This window comes from Egretta garzetta, unplaced genomic scaffold, assembly GCF_000687185.1.
Source record: "Egretta garzetta isolate BGI_Z169 unplaced genomic scaffold, ASM68718v1 scaffold306, whole genome shotgun sequence".
Classification (NCBI taxonomy): Eukaryota; Metazoa; Chordata; class Aves; order Pelecaniformes; family Ardeidae; genus Egretta; species Egretta garzetta.
The window spans coordinates 2,925,577-2,951,816 of NW_009260131.1; the positions used below are offsets into that span (position 1 = coordinate 2,925,577).

At 37.8% G+C, this 26,240-nt stretch overlaps 1 protein-coding gene across 1 annotated transcript in view; it reads right to left on the minus strand.

Annotated features, from left to right (window-relative positions):
- Positions 1-7,924: 7,924 nt before the first annotated feature.
- Positions 7,925-26,240, minus strand: part of XPO1 (exportin 1) — a 35,101-nt gene continuing 16,785 nt past the window's right edge. Inside the window, exons 6-24 of the mRNA XM_035896972.1 lie at positions 26,113-26,240; positions 25,580-25,628; positions 25,378-25,497; positions 25,137-25,265; positions 23,625-23,783; positions 20,728-20,925; positions 19,917-20,055; positions 17,838-18,019; positions 16,852-17,008; positions 16,569-16,732; positions 15,635-15,769; positions 14,282-14,465; positions 12,954-13,060; positions 12,342-12,536; positions 11,306-11,474; positions 10,087-10,221; positions 9,824-9,983; positions 9,649-9,745; positions 7,925-8,916 (exon numbers count right to left, since the gene is read on the minus strand). The exon at positions 26,113-26,240 is cut by the window's right edge and continues 51 nt beyond it. Coding sequence (XP_035752865.1) covers positions 8,770-8,916; positions 9,649-9,745; positions 9,824-9,983; positions 10,087-10,221; positions 11,306-11,474; positions 12,342-12,536; positions 12,954-13,060; positions 14,282-14,465; positions 15,635-15,769; positions 16,569-16,732; positions 16,852-17,008; positions 17,838-18,019; positions 19,917-20,055; positions 20,728-20,925; positions 23,625-23,783; positions 25,137-25,265; positions 25,378-25,497; positions 25,580-25,628; positions 26,113-26,240 — 2,754 coding nt within the window. The 3' untranslated portion in view covers positions 7,925-8,769. The remainder of the gene's footprint in view (positions 8,917-9,648; positions 9,746-9,823; positions 9,984-10,086; positions 10,222-11,305; positions 11,475-12,341; positions 12,537-12,953; positions 13,061-14,281; positions 14,466-15,634; positions 15,770-16,568; positions 16,733-16,851; positions 17,009-17,837; positions 18,020-19,916; positions 20,056-20,727; positions 20,926-23,624; positions 23,784-25,136; positions 25,266-25,377; positions 25,498-25,579; positions 25,629-26,112) is intronic.

Genomic DNA, 26,240 nt, shown 5'->3' on the forward strand with positions numbered 1-26,240 from the left:
GAGTGGCTCGGTTCTCGACTCTGCTTTTTTCCCCACCCTTGGACAGTGATCTATAAATATCTAATGGCAAGCACAGCATCTGTGGGTAGTTGGGAACACTGCATTTTCATGAAAAGCAAATAATTAAGATGTCTTAAAAAATAAACGAAACCACTTAAAGTTACATAATTTATGCCGATTAGAACTACCACTTCAATTAACTCTGTCAACTGGGCACATTTTGAACAAGGGTTTCAGACCCCTAGAAGACACATTTTCAGGAAAACTTTTCCATAGCCGCCTTTTGCCATCTGTTAATCTTGCACACTCACGTGCTCGCAGGTACATGTAATACATCTATGCACATGACAGATCCTGGCTGGTTTTCCTCCCCGAATACGCGCTTCTCTGGCATCACGGAGTGGTTTTTACTTCTGTAGTACCACCCAGTGGTGAGTTAGTGTATTAGTCCGAACGCTTCTAGTTTACGGACTCGTACATAGGATTAAGACAACAAATCTATTAATAGCCGCAATGCAGATGCAATATAGTTGAGTAGAAAGTAAAATACATCAAAACAGCCAAATTAGGAAAAAAAAGAAAGATATGGAGACCTGTTTTGAGTCCCTCACTGTCTCACTTAAACGGAAGACATATAAAAGCCTGATGTCATTGTGGAAATGCAGTTCTGTGTGATTTGTTGGTTGGTTGGTTGTTTTTTTTTAATTTCCATAAGCATATTTACACAGGCTGGTAACACTACTGCTGGGTGTGTACATAACCTCCCACCCAAGTGCACAGAATGCTCCCCTCCTAACACTCCTCAAGGCATCTGTTAAGCAAGGACAAAGAACTCCACTACTGTTACTAAAAATAAGAGACAAGTTATTGTAATCAATAGACCTAGCCTCAGCTACAACTACTACTGTGCAAGTCAGGAATGTACTAGAATGATCTTTTGCCCAGACTTCTTGTCACTACTTGTTTTTGAAATACTTTCCAAGTTAGGGTTATCAAGAAGAACAGCTATTCTCAAATAGCCCCTGCTGAAATTTCCATTTACTAAATTAATACAGAAAATTAACTTCCTTGAGGGTCTATGCGAGACACAGATTCCTCATTGTCGTGTCACTTTAACCCATATCATATGTTAATGCAAGTACCTTTCAAACTGGATTTCTGAGAATAACAAAGGATACCAATACAAGAGACAGGAGGACTGCAAGTAAACAAAAACTTCCCCAAAACTTTTTACTGCTCTTTCTTGTTATACTTAACTTAAAGATGTTTTAATTCAAGTCATTGCCTTTTCTAAAGAATCTTATTTCCTACTGATAGACAGACATCTAACCACCACTAACTCTTTATTGAAATTAAATTAAAATAACACTGAAGTACTGGACCCCAAGGCCTTTTTTTGTTGTGGTATCTCTCCCAGATAGCCTGAAAACTTGTGTAATGGAAGAATAGAAGAGCAGTCCAGACTATTACAATTATCACATTCTGCTCATGCCTGAATTAAGGTACCAGCTACCTTTCTTTGCTCCAGCACTTCTTTCAAAGCTCAAGATCCGTCAAAGGTGCATCAGAGGCTTTTATGCTGTGTATATAGATGATGTCATTTTTCCTGTGATGTGCTGTTACACCTCCTGTGAGTCTGAGATTATTTTGATTATCTTTCTCGTGTCTTTTTTTTTTTCCGCAGCTTTCATGAGTTGTCTTTGCAATATGCCACATGCCATTTTCTGAATCATATCAAGTCTTCATTTGCTGGAATGCCCTTTACTTTTTACCATTATAAAAATTGAAGTTACTGAAGTTGGAAGCCAGAGCTGTACAAAGAGAAGCTTAGAAAGCAACTTTGTCACAGCAAAATAATATAAACCCTGTATCTCCAAAAATCATACTTATTTGCTTCCTTAACCTTTAATATCATTTTGCACGGTATTCCCGCTAGCATGGAATGAATCAGTGGCTATGGGATGCGAGTTGTCTGCATCTGGAAAAAGACCACATTTTTGATAGCGCAGTTCCACAATCTGCATAATCTGATTTGAATTTGCACTTTTCTTTCCCCTCTTCCTTCCTTATACAGACCTGACAGTAAATTTTATAACAGAACCAAAATTAACTGCCAAAACATCTTAAAAAGATTGTTTTTCTGACAAATCAGTTCTTTGATTTGATTGCAGTGCCACATAAACATCAGAGTCAGCACAAGGACAGGGCCTTTTGAAGCACGGTATCACATGCCAAGTTCAATGAATACAACGGAAGAGTATGGGTGACCTTGAGTCACTCCTACTTCTGTGCAGACTGGAATATTGCCAGCCAAATTCGTTTTACTGCACACAAGAATTTTTTTTTTTTAAAGAGAAGAAATTGCTTTTTTTTTTTTTTTTTTTTTTTTAAATTAGTTAGCTTCCAAGCAGAAGATGACAGGAGCTATAACTGGCCTGGCTACACTGATTATCAGCCTCCAGCTGTTCTATGCATTGCTTTTTTTTTTTTTTCTTCTTTTCCTGACCTTCATTCCATCCTCACGTGCCACCCTCGCAAGGTTGTTTGATCCCCAGGAGGCCAACTTGCCTTCCCTTCACTGCAACGCTCCTCATATGGAAGTATTTGCTCTGGTAAACTGCCAGCACAGTTCTTCTAGAGGAATAACTTCGATAAATGCAAGGCCTGAGAGAAAATAAAATTCTAAATCCCAACTTTGGACTGAGAACATACATGTTTTCCAAAATTAACGTTCCACTGTGCCCCAATGCTGAACTAATACTGCAGTCCTGTTTTTCTTTAAGGTAAAGATGGAGTTAACCATTCACCAAAAGAAAAAAAAAAAAACCCAACCACAAGCCACAAAATCAAAAACAATGACCCTGAGGTTAATTAGGGGTTGAGGTCATAAGACTGGTCACTGCCCCTGTTCCTTCTTTGGGATGCTTCAGCCTCTCCTCACCTGCCTCATAATTTGTATTTTTAAGCCTTCATTTTCAATATGAAAATATATATAGTTGGTCATTTGACCTCAGAATAGTAACAGTGGAATGTGACTTAACTGAAACATTTTTTTGTTTTGTTTTTTACATTAGTCAACTATTTCAGACAGCACTTTATCTGATGCAGGATGACTGAATTATCCTCTGAGCTTTCTGCGGCTCTGCTGTAGGTTCCCATTCCTGTAGCAGCGACAGCCGAATGGATTGCACATTTACTCCTCTGCTGCCACAGTTTACAAGGAGAGGTAAGCTACCAGCGTTTCAGCAGATGTTAAGAGGAGATGGGAGCCGTGGCAGCAGGAGCACCAGTCAGTCGTTTCTGCTATACAGAGGGTATTGTCAAAAAGGTGCGTTCCAGCCAGTCCAGTCCTATCTGTGACCTCTAGTCTGGAACAATGCTGTAAGCGCTTGGAATCCATTGCCTAGGAAAGCCTTCATTTCACTAAAGGAAGTCTCTGCCTGCATAATGTAAAGTGACCAACAAAACTTGGCTCAAGGGCAACAGAATCAGTTTTAAGTCTACACACATTTAAGTTTCAGCACTTGACTTTCATTGCTCCATTAGCGTTTTGAACTTTTTAACAAGGTTCACGTCTAACTAGACTTTGTCTTCACAAGCTGCTGTGATGTCAAATTCAGTTAGGTTGACTTACACCAAATATTAGAGAATACACTCAAAATAATTCATAGCCCTGTCTATTAGGCCAAATACATGTCACATAAGCCTAGATAATGCTCACTACAACACTGAGCTACATTCAACAGTTTGCTCCAACATCAGCTAACTCCCTGCTCAGCATTTTCATAGGAAAACAGTCTGCATTCTAATAAATACTCTTACCAGCTATTGGGTGCGGTAAGAATCGCAGTGTATGGCCAGATAAACAGGGCAAGCTTCACCTTTAGAGTGGTTTCAGACTTCTGGGACAATATCCCTCACTCAGTGTTTAAATCTTCATTTTGATTGTTTCAGTCTACCAAGTAGTCATTGGATGACCAGTCATCTCATCCCTTTGATTTGAAAGCAAGACAACAGCTACTTTTCCAAGCATGAGTGACAGTGCCATTAGCAACTGAACCATCTTCCCACTCAGAGAGCACACAGGCAGCTTTTCTGAACATCTGGACCCCTTCTGGACTTTTTACTGGTAAAGCACAGATTTACAATGTTCTTTTGGACAACTTGGCTTTTATGATTGCACAGTTGCAAGTTTCAAGTTGACCCTGAAAGAAAATTGCTCGGTGGTAAAGCTCCAGGGAGAGAGTTCACAAGCTAACTGCAAAGAGCTTTGAGAAGTTCATAAAACCAGTTATGAAAACCAGTTATAGAAGCGCTCAAGCTAGATCTAACGCTAAAGAGATGCCACAAGAGAACACTGGTCATTACTGCCTGGTTATCAATATAGGTGTTAAAACCAGCAGTGGCAATAAGCAGGCTGCAGTCAGCTCTTTGCAGCAGACATACATGCTTAACCTTGTTATGTAGTCACATCAGAGAAAACAATTTTAACTCCTCCATCCTCCAGGCTAAATTGACCAATTCTGCCCAATGGCCTTTGCTGAAAGGAATCCATGGAAGACTACAGACTTCTCAAGACTCAGAAAAAACTGAGACAGCATTTAAAGTTAGAGTTAAGATTTAAAAGGTATTCACAATAAAGACCCAGGCCCCTTGACATATTTTAATGGAGGACTTGAAGAGACTACCCAATGTGTTGCCTAGGCAAAAGTGCTGTTTAACTTACAAGGGGTAAAAGTGAAAATGTCTTGTTTCCATCTTTGACTACTGTCATTCTCATCCATACTCTTCCAAAACTTTCCTCCTCAAACCCATCTATCCTTAGCGCTGTTTTCTTGCACCCACCTACAGCACAAACCAGCATTCGCGGGTAGTGAGAAACATGCGTACAAAAGCCAACAGCACAGAGGGCAGGTATGTATGTATGTGTGACAGTGACTTCACATGCTTTAAGTAATTAAGGTGCATTCTATGTGGAATCTTACCTGAAAAATGAATCCCTCAACTGGAATGGCTAAGCCTTTTCCCAGGGGAACCCTGCTGGCCATAATCAGCCTTGAACAATGAAGGAAGTATCTCCAAAGTATGAAAGTCTAAAAATAAATTTAGTCTTAAGAAATCAAGCGTAGAGGTGCATTCATGAAGGGCAGACAGAGGCAGTAGTATGTTCTTTTACTCAGTTTTGGCACCAAAATGTTTTGGTGGGGTTTTTGGGGGGGTTTTCTGTTTGTTTAAAAAAAAACAAAACAAACCAAACCAAACACAACACCTATCTCAAACATTTCAATTTTGCTTCATAACATTTGGAGACAAACCTATTAAGTGGGGAGAAAGGGAAAAAGCCTAGACGTATCTTCCAGCAAATACAAACCAACAGTAGCCCCGAAGTCTTGGATCAGTAATAATCGTTTATCCAACAATAAATGGGCCAGGGGACAGACCAGCCCCTAGCCACAACACAGCACTAATGCAAGTTCCTCACTTTAGTCAGCCTCTCTACATTTGAAAGTATTATTTTCAGCATCTAATCTTTTTTTCCTTTTAAGAAACCCACAGCTGAGGTTTCATTACCTTTCCAGTGCTAAAAACTATTAAAGTAACTCTTAAAACTTCCATGAGAGATGAGCATTTCTAAAGCTTTTTTGCATAAATATTAGCTTTATTGGAAAATAGTTCACTTAACCAGATTAACACACACCAAATTATTCTAGTTAAAAAAAAAAAAACAAAACCAAAACAAACTAACCTAAAATGCTTTGGAAAATAATCTGCTTCAGTTACAGTAGCAAACACATCATGGTAGCCTGAAACAAGTACTCGGGGGTGTCTTCATCAGCTAACAGGCAATCAATTCATGTAAACACAGAAAACACCCTGTAATATTTGTATTTATGAATGTACCTGGAGTACACAGCATTGGGTTGTTTTTTTTTAAAAAATCTGTATAGAAATATGCACAAAACATTGGTTTACATATAATTACAAGTTACGTAGATGTTTATATGATGGTTCATGCTTTTTCTCCATATATCTTAATTTACAGAGTGTGCATTAGAACTAGAACTTTGAGATGTACATTGTAATTATTTTTTCCACATTCAGGATAACTGCACTAGAAATATGCACACACACAAGTCGAATCTTTAATGGTATCCAGAACTCTGCATAAGCTGCATTTTTGTAGCATCTGCAGAGATCAGTGAAAGGCACCGATTCTTACGATAACAAGTCAAGACCACAGTTAAGATTTTAGATCTAAAAGGGAAGCAAAAACTAAGACTAAGATTCTGTTACTAGATAATCCAAAAGGTATCAAAATAACAAACCAACTCGTCTCTGAATCAACTTTAAAAATACATTTCAGATTTGTTGTTTGAGAGTTTAGGTCAGATTTAATTCTTTAGTTAACAATCAGCCTCTGCCAAACTTGAAACTTGGAAGAGGGAAAGAAGTAACATGCATAAAAGCAAACGTGCATCTTTTGTTCAGAACTGTTTCCAATGCACTGTTAATGCCACTGCATGTCACAACCATTTCAGTATTTAGTTCTGCGAGTCATGGGATATGATCATTCTGATGTCACACTATCGGCATTATAACAACTTCCGTTTTAATAAGATTTTCTTACTTCTCTGCACAGCTTTTGATAATCTGTAGCTCTATAATGCTGCAACTCAGCCTGGTCAGAAGCCACTTAATGTCCGTTCTGGATGTGTCCTTAAATAGTAGTTCAGGTATTTTACTTCCAACTATTAAAGATGATACCGCCTTCACAGCGTGGAGCAGAAAGCTATGTATCAACAGGACAGGAAGACATGAGAAAGCTTAAATCACGAGCTTTGAGCTTTAAGGAGAACGAAACAAGTTTTGTAACTATCTACATAATTATCAGTTTTGGTAGGCTGTATTTGAAGTCCTAGCCACACAGGGTTTGAGGAACCTTCTCTCCAAGGATTAGCAACTGCCAGCTCACAACAGTTATATTGCCAAATGACTTTCAGACAGAAGCAGCTATGTTTTGTTTTTTTTTTTAGGGCCAGCTAAGTAAAACAAATGTAGAGATGTTCACAAACAGAAAGGGGTCAATACTTCAGACCGGAAACATTCTGGTCACAGCTAAATTCTACATGGACGCTGCTAACTCATGCATTTCTATTTCAAAAGGAACACACAGCACAAAGTTAACTACAGTATCCAAACGTACATAAAACACCTCCACAACTGTCTAACCTTGTTTTACAGCTCTGCATGAATGGCTATACTTTGCATCATAGTAACAATCTTAAGATTTGAGACCAAATAAATGGAAAAAAAAAACCAAAACACCCAGAGTTTGGGAGAGCTTAACATCAACTGTTAGAAAACAGAGACAAGACATTACAAAAATGGGGAAGCCAAGACTGTACACAATCTTAGTGTTCATACTGCTTTTCGTATCTGTACTTCATAAATCTGAAAATTATTTAACTACAAAACTTTAGGTAGAAAAATAACCGTAGATCTTGTCTACATGTGTTATTAACATGTACTAGTATCAACTGTTTAGTCAAGATACAGTGCAATACCTCTTTGAAATAAATTGCAAAGAGTAACGTAGAGAGTGAGCAAGAGTACCTTACTCCTGTAACGTACTATGGAATATTTATTCATGAAGGTAAGTCAGAACAGCTACTGTACTTCCAAATGGAACCCAACTTAGTTCACGTTAAAATTCCAGCACAGCCAAAGTCCTTGAGATGAGGCAAGCCAGAAACAAGAGTCACCTAGACCTCAAGGAACTCTTCCCTATGCCTTCAGGATACAAATCTGAAATATGATCACAGCATTTTCATCCAATAAAAGAATAAGCCAAAGAAAGAAAAATAAATGTAAACCAAGTTTATTTTGCTTTTAAGTAGTGTTCTTTAAGCACTACAGCATGGTAAACAATGTAAATTAGTATAGTCATCTCAAAAGCCAGAGGTTTTTTTTTTTTTTATTTTATGAGTTGTTAAAAAGATGCAGCCTATTCTAACAGGATAAATATTTTAACCATTTCACTTCGAGTTAATGAAGGCTCACAAATGAGCAACACTCCTCATTGAGGAAAACAAAAAGCTGTTGTCGACAAAGCGACAGCACACACACAAAAACAAAAGAACTGTGTAAAAATAACTAACTGTACTGTGTTCCCATACTCTTTAGAAGTTGCTTTACAATGGGATGATATGCACATGATCTTGCTGCAAACTTGCCATACAACTTGCAAATACACGTAGCCTAGCCTTACCACTCAGTCCAAAAAGCTGCTAACTGATCAAAACAAATGCAGCACTATAATCCTCCGCTTCACAATTAATTCAATCTGGTTTACTCATTACCTTTTCTCTCCTAGACTGCAGGACAGACTAGAAAGAAAATGATCCCAAATTAAAAATCGATACTCTTACAGGAAATTGTATTATTTTGCAATATAGTCTTTTACAAGTTATGTTTTGCCTATTTTCCCCTTAGCCACAAAATGGGCATGAAGTAATTACTTTGAAAATGCCTTAATTTTCAACTTCATGCAAATCTAAATAAAGATGACCAAACAAAAGCTTAAACAATGGAAAGATATTTCACAGAAAATTTCTTATACAAAAAACACATAAGAAAAAGGGCCACTAGGTGACATTTTAATTTACAAATTGGCATCATTTTGGTCAACAAATATCCAAGTGCTGTTTTCTTCTATCACAACAAAGTAGCTGTACAGAAAGAAAACTGCAAAACTTGTTTTATTTTTTTTTAATCGCACATTTCCTCAGGAATTTCATGTGGATTAAGGATGCCAGGTACAGACATCTGAAGTTTATGCTTCTCTTCTTGAGCCTGCCGAAGGGCTGTTTCTCTTTCCTCCAAGAACAAGTCTGATGTGTCTTCACCTGCAAATTCCTGTATAATTCACATAAAATCATTAGGTTATTGTCAAATGCTTTAGGCAGAGTAAGAAGCTTCCAAAATCCAGAATGATACAGAAAACATCTTCACGATCCCTGCCAGACTATTTGCTTGTTCTGCTTTCTGTTCCCAAGGTCAGAATTGATAGAAAGGAATGCAAAATATTTGAAGATTTTCACTGCATGTTACAGAACAGGATGCTACGGAAACCCAGTGTTTGGAGCATTATCACCATTAAAGCAGTATTGTTACAATTTTGAAATACCTAATGATTGCAGTCTCAAACCTGGTTAACAAACTCGTTCCTACCATCTTCCCGAATTCTAGCATCTTTCGAAAAATAAAAGCATAGCATTACTCTAAGTGAGTTTCAACACACATCCCAGTCCCAAGCAGAACTGAAACAAAACCTTGTTAAAAATAAACTTGATTTCTTTCCCATTAGTTTTTCAGCCATCTGAGACATATGAGTTGTATGCACGGCGTAAAACACAAGCAATGACATTTAAGCCCAATTTATAAAATTAAATATGCTGAAATAGATTATATGATACAATGCAAGCCATTTGACACATTTCTTGCTGCATTTTTAACAGATGCAAAATAACTTGTATCTCCTAAGCTTCCTAAAATTCCACTGAATGAACACCGTCCAAGTACTCTCCAACAAGATCATCCTGCAGAATAATAATTTTTAATTTCTTGAAAAAAGCACACCAAGCTTACCTTGATTTGGACGAGGAAATCCCTTAGGTGCTCCTTGAAGGCAGGAATATCCTGGTTTAAACTGAAGAGTCCCGTTACAAACAGCTTAACCTGGGCACTAACAGTAAACACATCAGTTAGCATTTCAAGGCGTAAGAACCCACTTAAAAGTATTGAAGAATCACAGCACACTTACTCTTGCAGGTGAGGAAACGCAGATTTGAGAAGATTAGCAACATACTCCTGAATAAACATTTGGTTGTTCACTGGATTTCCAGGGTTTAAGGGAGTACTTATCTTCCCCTCTTCTACCAAATTGAACATGTATGCAAGGATCGATGCGTGCATTGTCAAACCTGAGCAGATCGAAGATACATAACACAATTATTATTCAGAACAGCATGTATAACAAAAGGATTGTTTTCATCAACCAGCTCGTATATATATCTGCATTCTTACCAGCAGTGTGCGAGGTGTCTGTTACAACTGAGAAAATGTGCTGAAGGATATCACAGAAATATGTCTGATAGAAACTCTGGGCAGCAGTCTCTTCTTGTGCAACATTCTGTAGTAGAGTATAAAGTATCTGAAGTCCTGGAAAATACGCATTAAAAAAAAATAAAGCTGACCAACAGAACAATATTAAAACCTCCATGCATATTTTTGCCTTTTCTAAAGCAATATAAATATCCCCCAAAATTCTGACAGGCACCAAAACGAAAAGTATTACTTGTGCAATTATTTTCTCGGGCATTTCCTCAAGTAGCCACTAGAGGGCTACAGCCACATTTACATGGCATGCCGATTTTATTTGCCTTATTAGATGACAGAAGCATGAAGAACCAATCACATCACTTTACTGGTATTGATGAAGGTGAGAGAAGCCCTCTACCAAAAGAAGCATTTGCTAATTTAAGAAGGGAAAATGTTTTAATTTTTAGAATTACTTAAAAACTCAAATTACTTTACTAGGTGAAATGCAACTGAAAGGTATCTTTTGTCCCCATCCCTTCCAAACACTGACACAAGACAATTGGCTACAAACTAAATGGCTTCACAGTTTTTCTATCCAGTAGTGAAGATATTGCACTAAGCCCATGATCTTAAAAAACTGTGTTTTTAGAATTTAAGACCTCTCCGTGAAATTTCTTCCTAAGTTTAAATGGCTTGCTGTTGTCCAAAGGAAGCATAATCCACCTTCTTAACCACCTACGGTGTTGCCCTTTCCTTACGCCGTGGGCTCGCTGCCAGACAGCGAGTTCAGCCCCCGCCCCTTTTCTGCTGGACTTTTCAGTAGTCACCAAGCAACTGTCTTACGGAGGTGTTAAGTCAGCACTACAAAAGCAGAGCTGTAACACCAGTTTTAGCAGCAGTGAGCTGCTGCATCGGTTCAGCCATTTCAGAGAAGTGCCAACCCTCATGTGGGAAAGCAAACAAGCAGGAACTGCAACAGTACAGCTATAGGAGTGAAACAGCATCCAAGTATTTCAGCCCATTAATGTATACCTGGCTAACAACTTGAAGCTGACAGAGAAGATTATTATTATTGTGCAAATGCAGTACAGCATCGTGTGACCGGAATGCTAAATTTGACCAAAAGAAATGCAAGAAAGCAGCGTTCTACCAGAAGATATCAGATACTGCAAACAAAGTCTGCATATTAAACACTTCCATTTACCTGTATCTGCAACATTTCTCATTGTATGCTTGAAAGCCCAAATAATAGAATCCAGAACGAGTTTGAACTGTGCAGGTGGAATGGCCAGGAATGCTGGGAAGCAATGAGAATTTACAGCCTGGAGTAGCAAGAAGAAGTTTGTTCTATGTTCAGGGTATTCTTCAAAGTCCTAGAAGAAGGGAGGGGGGGAAAGAAAATCAAGTTTCCTAAAGATCCACCATAAGATCTTCTGTTAAGCAGAGTGAGTCAATAGCTGACAGAGAACAGTATTTAGACCCCACATTTAAAATAACCTTAAATGCACAGCAAGGGTTACATGAAATTTTTTCCCCAATTTTCCCCAAAGCTTGGCAAGACCATTGTCTTCTAGAGTTACATGACAGTGGCCAGCTGAGCCACCTTTTGTCTGGTGATGCTTGAGTATTAGGCAAATATGTATTGCACGCTAGAGTGCAAGATCTGCATCAGCTACAGTTTTTAGTGAGGAAATACTCAAAGTGACTGATCAGTACTTATATTCATAAATTTTAAATAGGAATTTTAGCAGTTAGTCCTACACTGACATTTGACTGAAGGACGCTTCTGCTTCCAGAAGGATGATATTCCAAGTCCCTGGAACAGAAAAATTACTAATGGCTTAAATCGAGAGCTAAACAGGGACATTTTTAAGGCAATAAGATTAAGATATGCAACTAGACAGCCAGACTTCAAACCAAGTATGTTTGTTTGAGCAGAAATTCCTTCAAGTGCCACAAACACACTTTGTGACAGCAAAAAAACCCAAGGAGAGGCTCCAGAAGACACCACATATGGAAATGGTACTCAAAGAATGAAGGCATGAGCCCCCACTTAATTTCTGTAAGATGGAAGCTGTGTAATAACTCTACATTCACTACATACCACCTCCCTTCATTGGATGAAAACGGTATCTTTCACTTAGAGATGCACCAACAGCCAAGACTAATACTCTTATAAAACCCCATTTTTGTCTTCAGTCACTAGGGCGATGCCTTATGCAAAGTTTACATATAAATACCTTGTTGATCATATTTAACGTGCATTCAAAAACAGCGTCAAATATCTGAGGTATTTCAGCAGTTATGTGTCCACCCAGCTTGTTTACAATGATAGCCATAGTACTAAGTACTTCAGGCTCTCTAGCCGCTGGAACGTTTCTCTGGTAGTCAATAAGAACCGCATCCAACAAGGGAGGAACAAAATTTTCAGCTACCTAATTGGAAGAGTAAGCCAAGGTTATAACAATGCAGTTATTGAACAAAGTGTGTAGCATACAGTTTATAGCAAAGTTCATTGTTTAGTGACAGGCGATATTTTTCCTAAGGGAGCTGAAATACATTACCCTTCCATAAACTCCCCACCCTCCATATCCATCCAGCAGGGTTTCCAATAGGGTTCTATTAAACCTCCTTGATTCCCTTTTAGATTACTCTCAGCTAAAATTAACTGAACTATCTCAAACGTAGCTCAGGCTTACCTCTGAATGATCATACTTTCTCCTTTATATTTTACAGTCCTCCCAAAGCAAGTTCCTGTGACCACCTGGTTCAGTCAACAGCAGAACAAAAAACCCCTAGAGTTCTTCCTAATTCTGTCTTACAAGTTATTTGCATAAAAGGAATCTACTTACCATTTGAGGATCGTTGGACCTGCTCACCCAGCCAGAAATTAGTTTTAAAGTTTCCCTTTTTACAGTCCTCATGCTTCTAATCAAGGGCTGCTTTGTGACCATTTCACCTGAGAAGTTTTAAGTCTTCAGTTAATCAGGTAAGGTGTAACAAGAAGATTAACTTAAAAAACTGATAGTACAAAAAAAGAGAATGCTTGACTTTTATATCTGAACTACAAAGACTATTTAAGACTTCTTATGCATATTGTGCAAATAAAAAACCCTACCTCCCCATTCTAGCTCCGTAGGTCCAAGCTTCCATTTAGCATTCCAAAATTACTACTGACGGTACCCTACTTGCAGAGATCAAGGACAAAGCTACAACTTACTTTTCAAGTATGAGAAATCATGCATATTCACTTACCTACCTGGACTGAGTCTACATCTGGTTCTTATTAAGTGATGGCAAGGGGGGAGAGAACAAGTACCTAATTTCATCTAGGAGAAATAATCCTTCCACTTGTCTTTGTGTGTAAAGTCCACACCTATCCCTTAAGAAGCCTTATCCTTAGTTCAGGTTCTTACCCTCAAATCACTGTAGTCTCATCAGCAAAACCTGTTTTATTCTGAATTCTGAGAAGCTGCTTCCAGGTCAACTAGTGGCTCAACTACCAAGCTTTATTTAATATTCACATTTCCAAATATCTTTATCTGCCCTGGCAAGAAAACTGGTCATAACACAGAATCCAGCAGCTGACTCACTTGAACTTGTAATGAACTACTACAGAAGCACGTCCTGCTGAGGTACCACAAGCCCTAATTTATGTAGTAAAAATGGATTAGGTAATTGATAATTCCTTCTTGATGACTGCAAGCCTGTTTTATCATGACTCAGAGGCATCTGCACTACAGTTAGATGCCTGTAATAAAGTTATTTAGCAGCACAGTATCATACCAAACCCCTGCCAACATATTTTGAAAAAATAAATTAGATTCTATTTAAAGGTAGTCTTTTACTATTCAAAATTAGAGTAAGCTAAAAGAACACATGCTACAACTTTGTCTCAGCAAGGTGCCCATGAATTCTACGTAAGCATTTACGGTGTTTTGCATCTTTCCTAAACTTCCTCATTTATAGGTGTTTTTTCCTCCTTCTAAAATCAGGAATTCTTTATTTAAATAAAGCACCTGTTAAACAAAAAAACCCTAAGCAAGCCACTTTCAGTCATTCTCCACTTTCCCAAACAACAAAATGAACACAGTAAAATCAGCCTACTTGGAATGTACTGTGAAACCTGATGACAGACACAGCCAATCCCCATTTTCAGGAAGAACATAGAATTCCTTACCATTAGCCTGAATAGCTGCAGAAATATTTTCACTTAGGCACTTGTACACATTCAGCATATCTAAATAAATTCTTCCAAGCTGAATCACAAAGGGGTGTCCCACTGCTTTACACGCTCTTACGTTGGTTTTCAGAATGCTACCAAGCTGCTTAACTGTTTCAGGATCCTTTAGAATATCAACATTCTGTTAAACAAATAAACAAAAAGAGAATCCATTTCACTTAGTGAATAAAGCCACCCTTTATCTTTTGTATTAAAAGTGTGACTTCAAATCATTTATCTTACACAGTGTTAAATAGCACATCACTGAAATTTACAGAGACTTTATATACACCGCTGTTTACTTCATGGCACACACTGCTACCCCAAACAGGGAGTGAGAATAAAACTTCTATTGAGTTAATCCTGCTCTTCTGCAGAAGTATTTTTGCTGGAGTGGTACAAGCATTACTCTAGTTAAAGGGAAAAAAAAAAAAAAAAAAAGGAGGAATTAAAAAGGTAAAAACAGACAGAAGTGGTCCAAGGGAAAGGCAGCCTATTCTGGTTTTAAAAGGGGAAGTCAGAGTGAGAAAAGTAACTCAGGCTTGCTTAAGTTTCAGGATCTTAATTAGATTAACTCCAAATGGATTGATCTCTTGTGCAGTGCAAGACTGTTATTTAACATGTGGAGATCTAGTATTTTGAAAAGACTGAAACAGAAGATAAAAGCAAGAAATAAAGATGTAAAGAGTGAACAGTATTTTTAGCATTTTAACTTCTCTGTGGTTCAGAAAGAAAACTCACTTCTAAGCCACGTGAAAGGGAGCCTTGGAAAAAGCTATCAAAATATATTCTGTATAGTAACAGAAAATTGTTCTTTAAATCAGATTAAAACTAGTATTTATTTTGTTATTTAAGTCTCCTCTCTCTAAACAACACTTTTACAGTCATATCAATTGCTGCTTTAGCCATCACTTAATAAAGCTCTCCACAGTTATTTATACTTAATGTCATGCCATGTGAAAAATCAACCCATGGTAATCACAGAATGACAAGGGTTGGAAGGGACCTCTGGAGATCATCCAGTCCAACCCCGCTGCTGAAGCAGGTTCACCTAGAGCAGGTTGCACAGGACATCATCCAGGCGGATTTTCAGTCTCTCCAAAGGAGACTCCACAAGCCCCCTGGGCAGCCTGCTCCAGTGCTCTGTCACCCTCAAAGTGAGGAAGTTCTTCCGCAATTCAACTGAAACCTCTTACGTTTCAGTTTGTGCCCTTTGCCCCTTGTCCTGTCCCTGGGCACCACTGAGAAGAGAAACGTTTAGCTGGTTTTCTTTACCTGAACACAGAATACACTTAAAATTTATGAGCTTACTTTTGTTGCTTGTTGAATGATGCTGTCCCATACTTGATTAGGGAGAAGCATGTATTTTTCTATCAGGTGTTCCTGCACAGTCTGGTCTGTCTGTGCCCCAATCATGTATCCTACTGCTTCATAGAATGTATGCACCTGATTGGAACAACAAGAAGTCAAACAAGAAGGTTAAAAAGGAGTAAGGAAAATTTTACACTAACATACAGTGAAGGCCGAAAAGGGGTTTCACTGTCTAAATACCTTTTTCCCCCACTCGACTTTACAAGATCCTTCTCCATCCTCTCCTTACTTTCATTATGTATAAACCAAACCTCCATCCCCTTTCCCTTACGAATGCCACTAAATACATCCCAGAGTCTTTCTTCACTTTGCCATTGTACCCTGAAGCGAGGAAGCTCAGACATATCCTTTTTGACACTTAACTATTACCAGACATGTTTAAATTGTGGACTGGAACACATCACTCCTTTAAGTACCTTTTTCCAGATGCCAGATCCACTCCGCCCCAAGTTTCAGTATGTTATTGCAACGTCTTGGTGTACGTCGCACACGCACACTATTCTCTCTCACATCATGAGCTGTGCCCTTCCCTAGACAAAGCCACTTTTGGATGGTTCCCCACCCCTCCTTCACAAATACAAGAGCTATAGGTATACTATTATAGTAGAATATTACTCCTTCCTGACGCAGAACCACAAAATTAGATTCAGTCTCTTATTTACTTGCTATAACATTCCAGAAAACAAAATTCCAACTAAATGCGTTCAATTCTCCTTCCAAGCATTCCAATTGAGATCTCAGTAATGCAACCTGATCATGTTAACAAAAAACTAAGGAACATAATTCAAGCTTTGAAAAACCACTACAACATTTCAGTATGAAATAACTTTTGATTAGTCTTTAGGAATTATCCACAACACCAAATTAAACATACCTGTTGTGGCTGAAGGTCACAGATGATTGTATTAATATTGTTCAGGATTTCATCTATAAATGGCATGACCTCTCCCACTTGAACCTGAACAAAATGTCGGCGGCATTTTTGTGCTATTTTTATGAAGGTATCACAAGCCATATCCTGGACACCATCATGGGTTTCTAAATGAAATCAAGTCAGTTACTGCTTTGCATTTTCTCCCCCATACATGTCTATGTATGGGCATCATTTTTTTGTTTTTAATAATTAAAATAGCAAGTGAAAAAAAACAGGTAATTACCATGCATAAATTCAAACAGCTTGTTGACTACTGTCTTCAAAAATTTCCAGTGAGCTCTCAAAAACCGTGGGTATTGACCTACTATATACATTATATTTGATGCAATAATGGCTTTATTGTCTTTTCCTCGCTTTTGTTCACAGAGTCCCAGGAGATCCTACAACAGAACATATTTTCAGTTTTCTCTCCAAGTTTGTCCAGTTCAATTAAAAGCACTACAAGTATAAAATCCTGCAAGGAGCTATATTAAAAGATGAAGGAAAGTGGTTGCCACAATCAAGTTCAAAGTCCAAATAAAACCAAGAAAACTCCACAAAGTGGGTTAAGATTGAGGTGATTCTGTGATTTAAGTTTCAGTCAAACCAGGAACACTGCGTTTTAACTATGGAATCTCCATTTTAAATATAATTAAAGACTTCTGCATGGGAGACTTTTAAAAGGCCTCACAGTATCGAATACTGGCCAAGCAGTTGATATCAATAAAAATACAGACTCCACATGAAATGGAAGAACTGAAACAATTTTCTGTATGGATTTGTATGACTTGTTAAAGTAAGGGCCATTATGCCTGTAAATATGTTTTGTTCCTGCATTCCTTCCACGCATATATTTACCAAAAATTCAGTTTCATCAATGAATATATGGAAAAAGGCAAAACAGTAGGGTGCTAGCTAGTTAAAAAAGTGCGGGTTATTTTGCTGCTCTCCTTTATTTCATTAGCAATCCCTCTCCATCTTTTCTGTATCCCCAAAGAAAAACATTTCGTCATAAATTAAATTTTATCCCTCAAATTTTCACCATGAAAAGGCTATTTGGATTAATGCATTTTTCATGCCAAACGAATTTATATTTCCCATTAATTTATTCCTATCAATTTGCTTGCCTTAAAAGGTAGCTTATTAAGAACATACAGCAGTTTAGTAAACCTAGTTTCTTGAGCATAAACTATGAAGTGTGACAAAGCTATTGGTTTTGTACCATGATACCTTAATTACTGTTACAAGGAATCTTTTTTCATCTTCTTCATGCATTGCTCCACTGATTGAGCCTATAGCCCAACACAGGGTATTCAAATTCTTCCATGACCATTCTGTTCCATTCACTTGATTGTGAAGTTTTTCAGTCATGATTCGTTCCGTGTCTGCATAATCCAGATGTGTAAGATACACTGAAAGACATAACATTGAACAGGCACGTTTTAAAGCAACAGCCTGGATCACAGCTCCACAGGTAAAGTTAAATTCAAGACAACCAAATTGTTAGTTAAGTGAGTCCAATGCTTCTTTCCTGAATTCACAACAGAATGAACTCAAAATTTAAACACAAATTTGTTAAAACTATATTTTAAAGACGGACAATAAATTTTACTGAGAATCTATGTTTGTTCTAAGGGATCTCAGCAAAACACCACATGCAAGCGATGCAAAAAGCCTCTATCAACGAACGTCTCGCATACCAGTCAAATCAGTAAAGTTGCCAAGTTAAATTATTAACAAAAGGCATACATGCTGGCAGTCTACAGAGAATATGGGATTGGCTACCTATGAGTGACATTATACAGCGTGTAAGCAGTCAATCAATTTTCTTCTGCTCTTCATTTCAATGTCATTAAGTCTGCTGGTTGCAATAATGGTACTCCTAAACAAGGCTGGCTGGGAAGATTCAAGTATCACAGCTCTGACACTTCCATCAGCTCTCAATAGGATTTGGGTCTCGAGTATAAATTTCTGAATCCCAGCAAATCAAAAGCTCTTTAAGGCCAGACTCAGAAACAGATTTTTACTGTGCTAGAGAATACTGCATCTACCACATTCTCACTTTTTTTTTTTTCTTAAAGTGGATCTTAAAGATCAAACACTAACTAAATCTGCATTTCCATACCAACAAACCTGTATCTGGAAATATGACTAAGGCTCAGGACATACAGTAATTATTTTAATACAATAAGTTAAGCATTTATTACAATAAATCAAAGAATTTTTTTCATGTTCCATATGAAAAAAATTAGAACAACTGATCTAATGCTGGCTGCACCTACATCACAAGTACAGAGGTGAGAATAAATAAAGAAATCCACAGACACTTTGCATCAGCTTCCCCCTTGTCCCAGTTCATAAATCTGTTACTAAACAGCCAGTGTTGCCTTAAAGCATTTGCATTTGACTGAAAAATATTTAGTACTGAAAGTTTGATGTCCTGAATATGTGACAATTCTAATCCCCCCGCTCCCTCAAGTTGCACTTAGGACTATTTTTTTCTGCCTCAAAAAAAAAGCCTAACAGTTCAATACATAGGGACTATCAATTCGCTGATAAAATGGTCACATTCAATCTGAGACTTCTAAAGACAGTAATATACTAGTATACATACACTAAAAAACTAGTATAGCTACACTAAAAATAAAACATACTTGCTACATTAAATGCTATAGAAATACTGATTCTGGTGTTCTTCAGTGTGCTCACAGCTTTCTATTTTTTTCCCCCCACATGATATGTAATTAATTGCATCTTTTGTACTTTCAAGCAAGGTCACGGAGCTCAGCACTAACCTTGGAAAAGATTTCTGAAGCTTAAGTTCAGGCTGGAATTTTGCGTTTTGTTTAAGAATACCATGAAAAATTTGAAAAGTATTCAGAACACTTACTGAAGGAAGAAATAGTTTTTGCTGAGGAGTGCCTGGTCTATGCAAGACTACAACTGCAAGTGAAGTAATAATAAGCAAGCCCACTTCAGAAAAATCCAATTTAACAGCTTTCTGACAAAACTAAGGTTTCATTGGATCTGAAACATTTTGGTAAAGGAATATCAAAACGCGTTGTTCAATGGGAAAAGGCAAAAGACAAAAATTAAATAGTGTATTACTACTTAACCAAGTTATACAACACTACATGCTTAAAAACTTCAGACCAACACTGCCTACTCCCTTGCAAATCCTTGTACTGCTCCTCACTGATAAATCATTTCACCCACACATAATTCAGATAAGCTAACACTCTGTAACATACATACGGCCAATGCAGCTGCACAGATGTATAGCACAAAAGTACCAGCTAGTACACTTACCCAATGTTTCTCTCATATTTTTATATAAATTTATGGAATCTGTATCCTTCATGAATTCTCGTACTACTTCCCCTTGATCATTTTCCACAACCAGGACTTCTTCAGGTTTAGCCATACGGCTAACCATTAGCAATCGAACCTGTATGTTGCAAAGGAAAAGTTAAAACTGAATCAAACTGCAACATGAAGATACACACATAGCTCCATGGGTGTTTCCAGAGCACTCTGGTCAGGCAGGCTGATCCATACAAAGGGTATATCCAGCACTTCATGAGATTAGCTCACATCAAGATTCTACGGAGACATGTTAACTAAAAAAAGCCATTAAGAACAGAGCATGCCGATTTCTCTCTCTGCATGAGCAAGCTAAGCACTTAAAAAAAAAAATCCCCCAAAATCCTATGAAGTACACTTTCTAGGGCTTCAAAATGCGTATGTAGTATTAGGCATCTTTAAAAGACCACTTTTTCCATACACACACATACACTTTTTTCCTCCAACTGTAACACTCCAGCCTTTATCTGTTTAAAGGACCAGTTTAATACAGATATTTTTTTTTTTGTAAATAGTCTTACATTTATAATAAGTATCTTATAAAATCTGAACCACCACATTAATGCTCCTGTTACCTACTGGTGTCATCTTAAGGTATTTTTGCAACTGCAGCACATTAAATAGCTAGAGTTGAATCAATTACCGACTATTCAAAGCAAGACAAGTTTTCTTATGTCACCCCTTACATGAAGTAAAGTCTGTGAATTCAGGAACAGCATCTAAATCTTTACAGTACCTCTACTTAAGCATGGATTACCTTGGACAATACAGGCAAATAAAGCTGTCTCCTTGGAGGAACATCAAAGTGCTGACTTCCCGAAAGCAATGGAGAAGCAGATGTTGAAAACGGACTTTCCCTGTAGAGCTCAGCAGCTAAATGATTCCAATATTCAAGACAAATCTTGAAAATTTCAGTTTCTTCAACTTCTGACACCAGTAACATATAATGAAGAGCCTGGAAAAGCGTGGTTTAAACTTCTGATTACTAATTATTTCTGCAGATAAAATGACATTGCTTCAAGTTCAGTTATCCAAATACTGATAAAATGCCAAATTAACATAAAAGTTAGGAACAAGAGGCATTAACATTGCAATGACATTACTTACAAAAGTCAGACTTCTGACCAGCGGAGCAACTCAAAAACAAAGCGTCCTGTCAATTACTGTTATTTTCAAAGCGCATATCAATTCTTAAATCTAACATAGCCTAAAAAACACCACAGACAAATAAGCCTGTTTGTAAATTATCAAACTCACAGCCTCCGGAGCTTCTGCAAGGCATTTTGTTTTAGAGCCTCAAAAACCCCTCAACAGCTAGTTTCAATGACTGCTATTCTCAAGACTATTACTGCTACTTTGTTCTGGATCCTTATACCCTGAAGAACTGAAGGCAACCATCAGCACCCTACTGCTCGTTTGCTTACCGCAGAAGCCATCTACCAGAACATTCTCCCATTTCTAACAGCCACAGCAGACTGTGAAGGGAAGGCCAGCAATGTCATTCTGACAGACCAAGATACCAACCACAGGAGTGAGAACTACACAGCCAAATGTTTTTTGCCTAGCTTATTTTTCAGTCCACTGGTGAAAGATAACAAACCAACAGCCCACCAGTGAACACACAGAATGAAACGATGAAGCCTGAAGACATTTTTGTAGCTGATGTACTACAGCAACTCAGAGCATTTTAGATAGTAAAAACCCAATTCAGCATCTGTATCTATAATGTCAAAAAAGGTATTCAGAACAACCATACACTAGTCTCATCCGCATCGATTTTTCTTGGTAATTTCACTTGCAATTACTTATGTAGCTTCTTCACTAGTCTACACAGCTTCAACAAATCTGTGGAACAATTTCAGAAGATCTGCTACATCCAAAGTGGAGGAATAAGCAGGTTAGAATGACATAGAACTTTAAAAAGTAGCTAGAACTTACAGAAGTGAAATTTGTGACCATTTTCGGCCAGCCTAAGAACTTGATTCAACATTTCATCATCTTGTACAAGACTGAAAGTTGTTCAGAATTAACTTTTGTAAATGTCCGTTTTATAGATGAATTTAACAGTTATGCAGACAAGAGAGGTGCCCAGTACCTAAACACTGCACTCCAACTTACACACAATTGCACAGGATATGCAACAGCTTCAGTTGTACACAGGTCTTCCTAATAAAGCCTCAACATAGGGTAGTAACTTGAGCTGTGCTCCCCCGATTCACAATTATTTTTTAGAAGCTTACTACTTGCAAGATCAGGAATTATTGGGGAACTGTTGATAGCTGTTCTTTTTAAAGTCAAGAAAGTGATTCTCCTCTTAGTTCATCTTCTAAATGAGCTACAATTTGCTATTTGCAACCAATTTATTAACGTACATTTTTTGTACAGGGCTACCTCCAGAAGAAATGTATTGACAATACTAGCTGGAAAACAGACTAAAATTCAGATGGACATGTTAGACTACAGCTAATCCACCTGCAAGATGTACTTCCCCCTCCCAATGGAACTTGGTCTCCAGGTTTAAACAGCAGTGCTGGTTTTCGGTCTCTGTCTCAGGGCAGTTCCTCACCCTATTGCCTCCGTACCTGCACAGGGCTCAATTCTGGGCACAGACAGTGGTGCTTCAAGGGGCTAAGGAGCCACTTTGCATCCCCTTGGAGCTCAGCAGTGTGAGGGAGCTAGCAAAAAAGTTACCACAGAACAGCTCAACCTCAGCAAAATTTTAATTCACAATTAAAAAAACCCACAACTCAAACCCCCTAATTTTGTGATCTAGCCCCACTACAACATGAGGTAGTGCCTTGAGTGTTTAGCAGTCACCTGGAACTTAAGCCTTTCCAACCCATCATTCTTAGATGAATTCCCAGTAATTTCCACAGATCCCAGTGGTTTTGACAGCGAAGTTGCACTTTACGGTCAAAACTGAAAAGAACACAGCACTCCAAGAGAAGAAGGGAACAAGCAGACAGGATGGGTAACAGTGAATCTTATTCTCAGCAACTGCTGTAAGAGAGCTGGTAACTGAGGGCCGTAGGTCCTCCTCCAAGACCAGTAAAACTACAATAAAGCATGCACAGTCATTCAGTAGAGTGTCATCCTTGAGAATTGTATTTAAAGGCTTTCAGTTTAAAACTTTGGGAAGTGGCAAATTAGGCAAGAAGCTACCCGAGGATGGAAGGACTGAACTAAATACAGCATGAGCTGTACCCTAGAAACCAGCTTTGGATGCTGAATAAAAACGTAACTGAGCTGTTTCACACAGACTGATGAAAGTCATAGCAATACCTTCTCCATACAAAACACAAAATACGGCATATAAGGACCCATGGAAAAAGAGTATGTGCATTTATTTTAAAGCCGTATTTAACATTTTGACGGAGGAACAAGTCAAGAAGAGGGAGAGACAGATCTATGGTCTTCAAACATTGCGTTAGTATAGGACCACTGAAAACAGAGTGCCATTGAAGCATACTAGGAAACAAAAATTTTGAAAGGTTTCTTGTATTATTCATGTGATTTACTAATTTATGTGAAGGAAACAGGAAATTTATTTCCTCTTACTCACGACAACTATCTAGAAATTGTATTACTATCACATCCTTTGAGTGCGAGAACATGTTTGCTACATTCTGAAACTGGATAAACGGAGCAACTTACCTCCATTAATGTTTCCCTCAGATTTAATCTTTTTTCTATAAGTTGACCATGTTCCTTGAGGAACGTGCAGAGAAACAAACTGAGATTCTGAATGAAGTTCTGTTCATCATCTTTTCCATTTGAGTACGCAAGTCGGATATTGGTATTTAACGGAAGCATCTAATAAAAAGAATATAGACATAATCAAACCTTGTTCCATCCCTTGTAATAGCAACTGTAAACATGGAAAGCATCCTACTCTATCACAGACATTTACAATTGGCATTGGGCCAAGATGTTCAAAAACTGTTTGTTACCTGTCCCTAGTAACCTTAAGTTTCAAAACATTACATCATAATGTTAAAACAACATGAAAGACCTCCTCCATAATAATTAGAAATTAGCAAGGAAGACATTGAAGGATAGTGGAACATGTTTTTCAGTAATCTTGTAGAGATCTGTGGCACCTCTTAAGAGGTGTGCTGGCTTTTAAAGTCTATTGTTATACAAATAGAACATTTTCAACATTGCCATCAAGTAGTGAACTACATTCTTTAAAGTCAACACTATTAAGCTATAGAACAGAGAGAAGAGTTTAACACTTCTGCTGCTGCCAGCTTTTGTATAGTTTTGATTCCGCTCCAACTTCGTTTTACAAAGTTGAGAATCAAATATTTGCAATAAATGCAACAGTGGGCAAATCCACATGCAACAGCCATGCTAAAAACCTGCAGGTTTCAAAACATGCCAAATACCCACTGTGGCATTTGACTGATGTTTTGATGAAAAATTTAGGCCAGATATACTGGCATTTAGAATCAAGAGCATGATCTGTAAAACCTGAGGAATTAACATTCATCTGCCTAACAAAATAACCGTGGTGTGTGCAAAAACCTACCTTTAGATTTAACTACAACTAAATAAAAATCCTACAGCTCCACTTGAAGCTGGGGAGAACGAGGGTATTAAAAGAAGCATGCCTGCTCTGAAGAACCTCTAAGATAGACCAACATTGTAAACAGAGGAAAAAAAAAATGCCAAAACCACCTTGCAACTGTTCACTTAAGATGTAAATACAATGAGGAAAGCTACAAACTCATGTACCTGAATCCAAACTGCTATGAGGGGAATCATCAAATTACATAAATTTAAAGCATGGCTTTAGATGATGAACATTTCTATCAGTTTGAAAAATCAAATAGCAACTTGCAGAAGTTAGGTCAGTTTAGGTCTTACAAGTCATGCACTACATGTTTTTTTTCCCCTCATCTCTCAACTTTCCCCATCAGACAGCCCGAGTGCTCAAAAAGCCTCTTAATCAAAATAAATCAATGCAGCAGAAATACAGCTGTGATCTAGAGTCAGAAAAATTCACTTAGTATCTTCTGATCATGTCACAAATACCACTGAAGAATAATATTTGCCTTGTCAAGAGCTCTACAATGAATATGAATTTGTAAACTGAACTAGGTTCTACAGAAATTGATTCTGCAAAATGAAGCAGTCAAGAGACAGATGTATTAAAAACATTACCTGTTTTAACTGCATCATGGTCAATGTAAAGAGTGTTACAAACTGTTCTTCATACTGGCTTACACTGACACCTGCGATCTCTGTGAGGCACTTCAAAGAGACATTTCGAAACATGGGAACATTTAAGAACTATTGAGAGAAGAAAACATAAAAATAGAGAGTATTACAAGAGCATTGCATGCTGAACTTTTTTTTCAACTTTTATTTAAATTTAAGAGTCGTCAATTTTTGCATAGAGTACCTTGTATATTAGTGTGCTGATTAACTTGGTCTCAAATATATATCCCAGGGGAATCCAGTTCAGAAATCGCAGCAAAGTTTCCAAAGTTGCATGAACCAAGGGAGCATTTTGGGAGTTTTCCTGTAAATAACCATTAGTGTTTATCATAGTCAGTCATGATAGGGGGAATTTCTAAAAATATCATGAAAGAAATAAGACTTACCATCACGAACTGACACAGCTGAAATATCTGAGAAAATTCATTGCACATGCTGTAAAAAAATACATTAAAAGTAAGTTATTTCCACATTCCATAAACAATCCTATCTAATCAAAACGTCTACACCCACAGAACAGGTCCTGAAGACCTATATCCATGGAGGCATTCACAAGCCACCTGGCTTTTACCAATTTCCATGGAGTAATGCATATTTTGAAGTAGCTTGAAGTCTGTGCCTGCAAATTCTGGCGTGGAAATACAAGCAATGCTGAATGCTCTGTTAAAAGGGTAGGAACCATCAGTCAACAGATGCTACTTACAGTAAGGCAGAAATATTTGTGTGTACAAACAAGCCTGGTATCACCCAACAGTACTGCTTTAAAGAAAAACCAGTAACCCACTCAGCCTCAGAAATCAAATTAGACAAATTAGACAAGGTGTTCACTCAAAAGCTCAAAGCAACGGCAACTACTTAGCAGCAAGCACAAAGTCTACCCTATTTATTAAGATTTAAATATATATAAATATATACTTGCCTGTCCTTCAAATGCTTTGCTTTTACTTGAGTGATCTGGCCACTGGAAAAGTCAAACACTTCTTCACTCAATAGTTTAAGGATAACCATATTATTCTGGCAAAGGCTTTCACTTGTCCTGCTTGCTCC